The following is an 11,586-nucleotide window of genomic DNA, read 5'->3' as shown; positions in this document are numbered from 1 at the left end:
GCTAATAGAGTATGGTCCTGCTGTGCCCAAACTAGAAACACCAGAACAATCTTTCAGGCCCAGTAGAACCAAGACCTCCACTGACTGAGCAAAAACCATGGCGGCACATCCTGACCTGGACCCATCCTCCTCCTCCATCTTCTCCCACAAAAAGTCCTGCCTCCCAGACGACACCGTTTTCTACACCATCTTCCCTTACTCCAAGTTAAAACACCAGTAAGCTTTATCAAATTACAAAAATTCAATGCAATTCCAAAAGGTTTAAACTTTTCCAAACAAGAACCGAAATCATATCAGGTACACAGTCTCAACCACAAACCACAATATACAAAACCCAAAATTGAAGCTGAAAAACCTAGCAAAACCCACAATCCAACTCACCCAGTTCAAAATCGCAACCCTCAATTCTGAAATCCACAATTCACTACTCAAAACTCTAAAATTTACAATAACCATGTTCGCCAAATTCAACTCCAATTGAAAATTCAGCATGCAACTCTAGCCATTAACGAATTCCAATTCAAAATTAAACCAAAAGAATTAAAGAAATCCACCTCAGTCTGATTGAAGTGGAATGAAGGGCCTCCGTTACTTGGAGGCCTACCCATGATAGCTCTCTGCTCTGCTATGTTCTATATGAGATTAGAATGAGTGAGACAAAGAAGAAGAAGAAGAAGGGGAAGAGAGTGGTCTTTGGTTTTGGAGAAGTAATGTTTTTGTTGGGAAAGGGACATGAGTGAGAGGCAAAAATAAACAATTTACAGCCTGCCAACATTTCCTCCATCATTTTCCCCCAACCCTTTTCCTCCTCCCCCCACCACCACATCATCGCCATTGCCGTCTCGGTCTCCGTCTCCGTTGTACTTATCATCGCCTCCGCAACTGCATTTTTATGGGGCGGTGAGATGTGCACGGATTTGTAGGTGCGGCGAAGGATGGTGATGATGAACTTAGATACTGTGTGGCAGTGGCACTATTGGTGGAAGTGGTGGCATCAGACGACGCCGTTCTAATCATCGGGACCAAGACTTGGGTGTCTCGAGCCTGGGTGTCCACCGAAAATGGAAGGCCTAGCTATTTTGGGCTTTGGAAGAACAATGATGTTTAGGGTTTTGGATTTGATCCGTTTCAAGGAAGAGGATGATGAATAAGAGAGAAAATTGAATGAATTGAAGGCAAATCAGTATTTTTGGTCTCATTTAACGAGTCACGTGCGACGCACGTGGTCAAATTGAAGGAGAATGTTCGTAGGTACCACGTTGATATGAAAAATTGAGTCTGGGTATTACTTTGATAACTTTATAAGTTCGGGTATCATATTGTCACCTCACTCAAGTCTCCAAGCACTGTTGGTGCAAAAAAAATCATATTTTAATGAGTTGAAGTCCAAGTGAATCATAGTTTAAAAGTTTAAATGAGTGAATGACATATTAGAAGGCTTATATTTTGGAATAGGAAGGATGTGGAGAAACTAGATTTATAATTCTAGATTGTCTCCATATTCTTTGCAAAAGCAAACCACATGTCTTAATTTGATGAGTTTTGCATTTTGTCTATATCATTAACAATGTCAAAAAAAAAAATTCAATTAGAATGAAGACGTACTCGATCAAGATATTAATTAATTTAGGAACCAAGAGAAATCAACTATAGATTTAGATTAGGGCTAAATACTAGTTACTACCCTATGGTTTAAGTCAAAAATCAATTCAGTCCCTGGACTTCTAATTTCATCAAAAATACCCATGTACTTTCAATTTTGATTTAATAGGTCTAATTCGTTAATATTCTGTTATGGGTTCAAGTTATAGTTGGGTTATTTGTTGAAAAATTATTTATTTGATAGATTTCTAATAGTGGGACTCACTCCTAAATTGACTATGCAGACCACCTCAACACACTACAAGAAATTACCCAATTAGTCACGAAAGTATTAGTGACAAACCAAAAATATGTCACCCATAAGGGGTTTGGTGACAAAGTTTCGAATTCGTCACTATATTTTTTCGCTTATTTGGAGAAGCCGCGCTACGCATATTTTAGTGACATACGTTTCCGTCAGTGAAAGTGGAACAATGCAAAACTGTGCGGTCCACTTCTCAAATAAGAAAAAAGCTTCGCGAAAAAGAAGAAAACAGTTTATCTTTCTTACCTTCTCTGTTGAACCAAACAAAACTCATCTCTCTCACTCTCACCCTCCATTCATGAAATCACCGCAGAATATCCAGCCATCTACAAGATTCGCCATCCGTATCTTCTCTCTCGATAGATCGACTACGACTCGAGCATCTACCAGATCCGCTGAGATTCGAGCATCTACCGGATCGGCTGAGACTCGGGCATCTATCGGATCCGCTGAGACTCGAGCACCTACTAGATCCGCCGTTTGTTGTTTTCGACGGATCCCTGTCTCTCTCCCTACCTCCCTTTCTGTTTCTAGGTATGTCTTTATTATCTACTGTTAATAGAACATAAAGCTGCGATATATTTTTTTTCTACAGATTCTTTAGGACTTTTGATTTGAGGGTTTTTCTTCATAGTAGGTTGTTGATCTTATTTAGGGTTTTGATGGGCTCGAATTTATTTTTAGTTTTGTGCCTTTGAGTTCTTTAAATTTGTGCTATGTATATGGGGAAAAGTATAACAAAATGAAATTTTTGTCGGTATAGTCTAATCTATGGACTAACTTTGCTTTGATAGATAACATTAAACTAAAACCTAAAAGCAGCATAATAGGTTCTAATTGCTTAAGTCTTGCAATGAAGAATAAATACATGGGGCCGAAGATGATGATATCAGTTTTCTTTGTTGACATTCATAATCTTTCTACTTCAATTGGATATTTATAAGTTTTTGTTTTTCAGATTTTTGTTGATAATCATTATGAGCTTAACCAAAAATTACTTTCTCTTGTATCCTGATATGAATACATTCTTTTATTGCTAAAGCTTTTTCCGACTTACATTGATATCTCATTAATAACTTATCAGTTTATCACTTTATATTTGAGAATCTGATTCAATTTACAAGAAGTATTGTAATATAGGTGCTTTCATGCTTAAGATGGAGGTTGATGAGATCAAGAATTTGTCCTCTGATAAGCTTTGTTTCATGTCCTAGCTGTTAGTTTGATAAAGCTTAGGCATGTTCGATGTCTTATATTAATTGTGAGTGAATTCCTTTTACAGTTTGTGGACTTGTGGGTTTGTTGCATCCGGTTCGGGCCTGAATTTTTGCATTGTGTAGAGGTATATTATTTCTTCTTTCTTGGATAGGAATCCTGCAGTGCATCATCTCTTCTACTTCTTTTTGTAGAATGTGGATTCATACTATGTCAATTGTATATACTGATGCTTTTTTGACATTGCATTTTGTGAATTTACTAATTATGTGACTTTATCTTTGATGAGTACAAAAAGCTATTTGGATGCTTAATGGCAATATTTGGAAGGTTATAGGTACCATATGCACAAAACATTACTATTGTTATTATTTGTAATTTCTTTTTGTATTTTTACAAGATATATGTGATTAAACTTCTGCTTTCAATTGCAGTGTTTTATCATTTACGTTGGAAATCTTTTTTGGAGTTGAGACCATTCATTGGGAAACTGTTTTGAAGTCGTAATTTTTCTTCAGGTATTATTAGTTTTGGTATGCTCCTAGAGGCATGACTGATATTATCTTATTCAAGTATTATTAGTTTTACTCATCTGCTTTCTTTTTACTGAAGATGTTGTTCTTTTGATTGCATGACTAGTTCCTTAAAGGCATTATACTACCCACGCATCAATTCAAGTAATTTTCACATCTTCAATTACTATTTGCAGGAAAAATCTTGTCTTTCTTGGTTGACACAAAGTAAGATTTTTGCTATCTTTGGATGAGGTCTCACGAGTACAGCTTTAAGGGGGAAAAGGATGTCATCATATTGTTCCATGTGGATGACACCACACAATGTTTTGCAGGTATTATTTGTTTTATTGCCTTGATGATAAGCAGCTTACATTTTTGCTCTATGATTTTATTCCTATTGAACTACCAATGATAATAATTGTTTTTTTCACTCATTAACTGCTTCTTCTATCTTGTGAAATCGGAAACTAATTATTTGATTGAATGTTGTCCCCGAGGCTCTTTCAAGACCCTTAATAAGTAGGATCTATTTTCTTGTAATTTGTATCACTTGCAGTAAAGGTATTAAAATGTTGAAAGCTTCAGGTTTCATCTTTTGAGATTGATATGGGAGTCTTTCGTGTTTCATGTTACTTGACAAACCCTCCTCTTTGGGATATTATAGGTACCTATATAATCTTCTTGGGCTTTGCATCAACTTCTTATACAACAGTTGGCAAATTTTTTGAGCTACATTGTATTGCTGCAAGGTCGAGCTACATTGTATTGCTGCAAAGGCACCTTCCTAGCTAGTCGCGACGAGGATGATAATATTGATGAAATGAGCAAGAGAAGGATAGAAAGGATTGGAATGTGTATTAGGAGTTTCACATTTTGGATGTAGAGTAATGTCCAATACTTATACATATTTGTTTTTTATATATGAATACTGTTCAGTTTGTATTCACTTTGAAATGCAATATATGACAGTTGAATTGAAATTTATGTCAGGTCGTGCAATAAGCTATAAAATTGATGAGTACGAAATTAATCTTCAAATAATCTAGGAAACTAAAAATAGAGACGAAATGAAATTTGTCACCCATTGAGAGATTTGGCATTTACCAAAAAATTTGGCTCTAATTTTTGAAATCAATGATATTTTGAAATAGAATGGGTGACAGAATATCATGGATTAGGTGACAAATGTATTTCGTCACCTAAACTTATTTTGGTGACGAACTTATCATTTCGTCACCTAAAGGAATTGGTCACGCACTATAGGTGACGAAACTGGTGACAAATTTTTTTCGTCACCCAAAAGTATGGGTGACGAAATTTTCAAAATAGGTGACAAAAGTGGTTTGACACCAATTGGGTAAATTCTAGTAGTGACACCACATCATAAAACATAGGTCATATATGAGCCACGTCAACAAGTTAAATGACTCAATTGTCAGAAGATTAACAAATTGGACCTATTAGATCAAAATTGAAAGTGCAGGGGTGTTCTTGATGACATTAGAAGTTCAGAGACTGAATTGATTTTAAACCCAAACTATAGGGTAGTAATCAGTATTTAGCCCTTTAGATTATCTATTATCAATGGAAAACTCTCATCAACAAGAATAGAAGAAAAAAAAACAAAAACAAAAAAAGATTATGTAAATTAACTGGGGAAAAACTTTCATCAATGCATGCCTGTAATGATTTAAAATTACATTATTAGCAGATTATCCATATGTCTACGTTTTGATGCATAACGATTAAGGTTGCTTCGTAATAAACTGATAGCTTCAGTCATTAGTTGTATGCATATCACGTATTCTACATCCATAGCATTGCACCCAAATGGTGAAACAAAGCTATGTAACATATGAATAGTTTGGATTAATTGGTGATGATTCTATGAACATTAATTTGGACATGCATCGAGAATGCTTTACATATCCAGAGCTGCAGTACTAAAATACATTATGAAGATACTCGATCCTCCATGTTGAATTAGAAGCAAGATGATTTCACTTGTTTGTTTCGGTTGAGTGAAAGAACCATTAAATTAATGTTCCCAAATAAAATTCTCATATTACTGAGTGAAATGCAGAAAAACAGTTTTCTCTTTACAGATATTTTTCTTCCTTTAGCTGGAATGTTGAAGAACTTTCATTCAAAAGCGTGGAAAGAAAAATAAAAAAGTATTAATGCTGGATCTTGATGCCAGAGCCCACAATGTAGCTATTAGCCAAGCCCGAAAGAGATAGGTGACCACCACACAAGGATATAATACATATATACCCACATATAGGTGTAGAATAAATAGATATAGACAAAAGTAGATTAAAGAAAACTAGGGTTTTTAGCTGTAAGTTTTGTTTTGTTTTGTTTTGCGGAAGCATACGTACTGTATGCACTACAGGCCCAGATCGATGAGGCAAGGGAAGACAAAAAAGATGATTACGATAGAGGGAATCCGGATAGCTAGTACAGATTTTGATATTAATCCCAATAGTTTTTTGGTAATTCTGATCTTGTGTGTTCTCATGTTCATGCAATAGACAACCACTCATTTTGTCCGCAGGGCCATGAGTTTTCTCTCGTACGTCCTTTAAAATTAATTAACCCAGAAACCACAACCAACCAAAGTTTCTTCAGATCCTTATAACTATTGGGAGCTTTATTGTCGCAACAGAGAGATAAGTAAAAAGAAATTATCATTGGGAAGAGACAGCTCATTTCCCCACAATTCCCTGTGTATCAAGAACCCTACGCGTGTCCAAAGATATATTTAAACTCTTTCAGTATTGTATTAATTAGACGTAACAACTATCTAATAAGATACCACCGCCTACCATAAGATACCAAATTCCAATTATATAGATTTTAGAGTTCTCTGTGCGCTGATATTCCCACTCTTTAACACTACCATGATGGTGGTGTGATTTACACTTTCTCAGAGATCATAGAAAAACTTTCTTTTTTCTTTTTGGTCATTTGCAAGAACATTAAACACATTATTATTTCAATCATCAAATCACAAACGTATATATTACCATTTTATTATATTAGCAAATTGGAAGTTTTTCTGTATTTGAAAATATGATAAGAATAATAATATATAACATGGAGAGAGGATGATGAGAGGTGGGTGGGGGACAAAGAAAATATAAGGACCATAATAAATAAGCGATGAAATTAGATAGATCAATAAATACAAATAAGATGAGATGAAATGACACTATGACAGGCCGTAGCCAAAACACAAAAGGGTTGAAAAGATTGACCTGCGTCTCCGTTTATTCCATTCCATTCCGTTCCATTCCATGGTCGATCTCCTCTTTGCGACTCGATCTCACTGATCAGAACTCAGAAGCAAGCGATTGAAACAATAAAAGTAATACCGATCCCTGATTGATCATTGACTCTGATCAGCTTCTACTCCAACTTTGTATTTGTATGTCCTCATCAATCAAAACCTCCTATGACATTCCATTTCATATGATGAAATGATGAATCAACCAAAGAGGCTAGCCTACAAAAGAAAATCACGGACAACAAAGCTCACAGAAACACAGAGAGAAAGGAGCTAGAAAAGACTGATGGACCAAAAGATTATAAAATTCAATATTAATTAATTTCCATAGAATAATATTTCATGAATCTTCTCTCGACAATATTATGAGTAATGGATGCATGATCGAGCCTAGAAGTCATGGGATTGGTGGTACATTGTTGATGGATCACAGCCACCTTGTCTACCATGAGAATGATGATGATGTTGATGATCTTCACTATCCATTCTCGAAGAGCCCATTTGATTTTGAGCCGTGGATGACCCAGTTGCCCCAAGATTCAAATACACCAATCTCGAATCCAAGTTAAGGCTAATATTGCTGCCGCCACTGCCGCTGCTATGATGATCGTGATGGTCACTCATCGGTGGATAGATGGCCGTATTCGAAGAATTAGAAGCAGAATTGTTTGCATTGTTATTGCCTTCTTCGCGCGAAAGAACAAGAGCAGCCGATTGAACAAGTTCAAGGCAGAGCCTGAGCTTGTTGGGTTCGATGTGCGTCAGTCCGGGAACAGCTCCTTTGAAGAGAAAATCCGATGTTAGGGTTCGAAGCACATCGAGTGGAGTGACTCCGTCGACGGTTCGGACATTGGGGTCAGCATGGTGATCGAGGAGCACGGCCACCATGTCCGGAGACACCATTTCAGAGGCAATGTGGAGTGGGGTTTTGCCAGCTGGCCCAGCCGGGTAGTTAACATCGGCTGCTCCGAGTTCAAGCAAAGCTTTCACTACCTCTCGGCTACAACTTTCGACAGCATAGTGTAATGCCAGTGCCTCGTCCAGATTTAGGCCTTCTCCCATCACCATGAGCTTGACCAGCTCTACATCCGATGAGTCCAATGCTCGCCTCATTCGACGAATCTTCTGGTCCTCGAGATCCGCAGCAGCACCCATGTCGTGGTGGTGGTGGTGGTGGTGGTGGTGATGGGGCATCATTGAGCGGCGTGCGATGGAGGATTTGAGGCGGAGCTCTTCGATTTTGGCCACTACGTCGATGGGAAGGTGCTTGGCGAGCACCTCCGGCGGGAGACCAGATTTGGCAACAAGGTGAGAACACGTTGTCCAGAGTTGGTGCATGTCCTGCTTTCTGGAAGCTAATAGCACTTTCATCACATCATCAATCGACGCCTTTTCCACCATGCTAGCCAATTGCTTCTGAGAGCCACACACCAAAAAAACAAAAAACAAAAGCAAAGGAAATTAATCTTCCATTAGGCATTAGTGAGAGAGTGAGAGAGAGAGAGAGAGAGAGAAAGAGAGAAAGAGGGGAGAGACATATGTGCATAGTGAAAAGTGATGATGGGATGTGTTTGCTAAAATTATGGGGTTGGTGGTCCTTTTCTTGAATTTTGTATTCCTGACGAGATAAACCAAATGGGGGAAGTGAATGTTTGGGAAAGATTTCCTAGTGATTACTGTGGAAAGACAAGACCGGATCGTATCAAGATCTAAATTTAGAAAGACATGGATTGCTCATTTCTAAGATAGGAAAAAAAAAACCCAATTCAAGAAACTTGGAGCATCTATGTTGTACATGAAATCTAAGAAAAAACGTGTTGTACAACGATTACATGAACATCACCAACCACTAACTTTACCTAGAAAACAAGAAGACGAAGAAGAAGAAGAATGAACACCCTGTATATAAAGGTAAACGAGGGTTGAGATTAAAAGTTAAAATTGGGAGGCATAAAGGAAGTTCGGAATTGGAAAGCAAGACCCAACTTCACCATCAGACAATAGAGAAAACCCACAACGGGAGAAAAAAGAAAAATTAAAGAAAAGTAAATGTTTTAGTTTTGGCAGTGCCCAAACACCAAACCCAGAAAGTGATTGCAGTAAGGATTCATTGCAGTAATTCCCAAAGCCCACTAAACATAAGACTGCAGTGCACTGGACTGCACTGCATCACACACAAAAACCAAGAGAGAGAGAGAGAGAGAGAGAAAGGAAAAAGATAGAGGAGCAGCAGAGAGTAAAAAACACAGTGTGATGATGGAAATTAAAAGAGAGAAACCAAACCTGAGTGAGCAATGCAAGTTGTTCTACACCAAAAGATCTAGCGGCGGCGAGAGTGTCAAGGGCGAGATCGACGGCTGAGGTGCAATGCGTGTGCCAACAGCCCCTCTCCCCACAATTAGGCCTTGGCTCATGTTTCTGAGGCACTATCGAGACCTGTCCGCTGTACAAAAACTGCAGCAGCAATAAGAACACCTCGTACCCGACCGAGTTGACCGGTATTACCTGCGAATTGCTCATCCCTCTCTGTGACGTCGACGACGACGTACCCGACCTGCACGACCCAGGCGACGACACCGGGTCAAGCCCAGAAGGAGGGTCCGGCCCGCAGAAGAACTTCCGGAAGAAGAGGCTCCGGGCAGCCAGGATGCACCTGTGCGCGTGAACCAGACGACCCTCCACGCTGAAGGTGACATCACTGAAGGCTTGGCCGTTGATGAGGAGATTGAGGTAGTCTAGGGACAGAGATCTAAAAGAGTCTTCCAGGCTGCTCATGATTGATGGATCCACGGAGCTTAGCTGGGTTTCTGGCGATTTTGAATTCTGAGAAATACTGTTTTAGGGTTGTCTGCGACGAGTGACGACTCACTCACTCAGAGAAGGAAAGAAACAAAACTAAGACAGAGACTGATTGATAGAGACGAAGCACTAGAATATTAATGGCTTCTCCATGTTCGTTTCTGTGGATTTTTCTTCTGCTTTTGCTGTTGAAAGGATGAACAAGAGGAAGAAGAAGAAGAAGAAGAAGAAGAAGATGAGGAGGAGGAGGAACTACTGTTTATTGTTTTTGCGAGAGATTCTTTTGTGTAAATGGAGTGATGTGGGGGTTGTAGTATTGTGTTGGTAGATATTTTGTTGAGAGAGAGAGAGAGAGAGAGAGAGCAAATTGGGTGGCTGTTCTGGGCGGCTGGGCTATTTAAAAAAGAAATCTAAAAATAAATTAAAATAATTGAGTAGTTAAAAAAAGGATGGGAAAGGGAAGAAAATGATGGGAGGGTCAGGGCTCTGATTAAACAATTCATTTGGTGATTAGAAAAATCAACCAAAGTTGTATTATATTCGTCATTAGGCGCGTGTTTTACTACCAAATAATCATAATCTACTGCTGTTAACAGTAATTACCCTAATTTAGAAATAAGTTGCCAGGAAAAGATGATAAGTGGGACTGGGAAAATATGATATCCTATTTTTCCTGTATTGTGTTGACTGCTGTTAGACTAGTGACTAATGTGGTCCGATTGTCCGAACTACTTTACACTCTTATATATATATATATATATATATATATATATAGACACACACATACACAGGCCCCATCAAGAGAGGACGTCAACACTTTCGCTAAAGTAAGGACGACGTCGCTGCAGCCCCACTCAGGCCTCGACGGCGGAGCGAATCGAGTCGGAAGGAGGCCGGAAGCATTCCAGACGACTTCTGGACAACGATCGAGGTCGGAGGAGGTCAAGGTTGCAGGTTTCTGGGCAACAACCTCACCTGCAACTGCAACGCTGCAACCTCGTCGCCGGCGACTCCACCCGACTGTAAACTGGTCCGTCCGACCCCTGGCCTCCCTCCTGCAACTGGCGCTGCACCGTTGTGGCCTGAGTTGGGTTACAGCGCCGTCGTCCACACTTTAGCGAAAGTGCGGACGTGCTCTCTCGATCTGATCCGCTCCGTGTGTGTGTGTGTGTGTGTGTGTATGTATATATATATATATATATATATATATATATATATATATATAATGAGAGCTCTTGTAATGAGAACCACTACAAGAGCTCTCATGAAAAAAGAAAAGGCGATTTGCAATTTGCAATCCAAGTAGCGAACTAGGTCATGATTTTTTTCGCTTTTGGGCTGTTTTCAAAATTATGTAAGAATATATTGTCAATGAAAATCATATCTTACCTGGTCTTGTATATCACAAAATCCGCAAAAAGAACTTTCGAATAGATCAATCTAGGCTTGGGCTCTATTCAGGTTAGGAATATTTTCCGTAAAGCAAATGATGTTGCTAATAGATTAATTCACCTTGCTAGTTCGAATTCTCTTAATAATGTATGGTTAGATGAGTCTTCTGTTATTAATCAGGCTAGGATGTACTCTACAAGGACTCATGTACTAATACTTGAGGTCCAGGTTATATGTCACCCTCGGTGCATAAGAATTTTTTGTGTCACCCTCGTGAAACAAAAAATTCTTATGAAAAATTTACGTACACTCTCCCACAAATCTGAACTTCTATATAATCGTATATGCTAAGAATATTATAATCAAAATTCCTATTTTTTATTTAATAACATCACAACAATTTTTGACTGATTCCAAATCCTTACTATCCCAATTACAATTGAACCAGTGTCTCGCAAGGCGCAACAAAA

The 11,586-nt window shown here is 38.6% G+C and overlaps 1 protein-coding gene and 1 long non-coding RNA gene across 2 annotated transcripts; one reads left to right on the top strand and one right to left on the bottom strand.

Annotated features, from left to right (window-relative positions):
• Positions 1 to 2,073: 2,073 nt before the first annotated feature.
• LOC112188226 lies at positions 2,074 to 4,625 on the top strand. Its single transcript, XR_002931366.2, has 6 exons — positions 2,074 to 2,440; positions 3,189 to 3,248; positions 3,420 to 3,458; positions 3,556 to 3,639; positions 3,831 to 3,968; positions 4,301 to 4,625. It is a non-coding gene; the product is annotated as an uncharacterized LOC112188226 (long non-coding RNA).
• A 2,587-nt stretch (positions 4,626 to 7,212) lies between these two features.
• LOC112189889 (BTB/POZ domain and ankyrin repeat-containing protein COCH) lies at positions 7,213 to 10,069 on the bottom strand. The gene is made up of 2 exons (XM_024329271.2): positions 9,209 to 10,069; positions 7,213 to 8,341 (listed from the first exon to the last, which is right to left on the bottom strand). Exons 1-2 carry the CDS (start codon positions 9,698 to 9,700, stop codon positions 7,316 to 7,318), a joined length of 1,518 nt encoding a protein of 505 aa, XP_024185039.1. The 5' UTR covers positions 9,701 to 10,069; the 3' UTR covers positions 7,213 to 7,315.
• Between the last annotated feature and the right edge of the window lie 1,517 nt (positions 10,070 to 11,586).

This window comes from Rosa chinensis, chromosome 2 (assembly GCF_002994745.2).
Source record: "Rosa chinensis cultivar Old Blush chromosome 2, RchiOBHm-V2, whole genome shotgun sequence".
Lineage (NCBI taxonomy): Eukaryota > Viridiplantae > Streptophyta > Magnoliopsida > Rosales > Rosaceae > Rosa > Rosa chinensis.
This window is presented reverse-complemented; position numbering and strand designations above follow the sequence as displayed.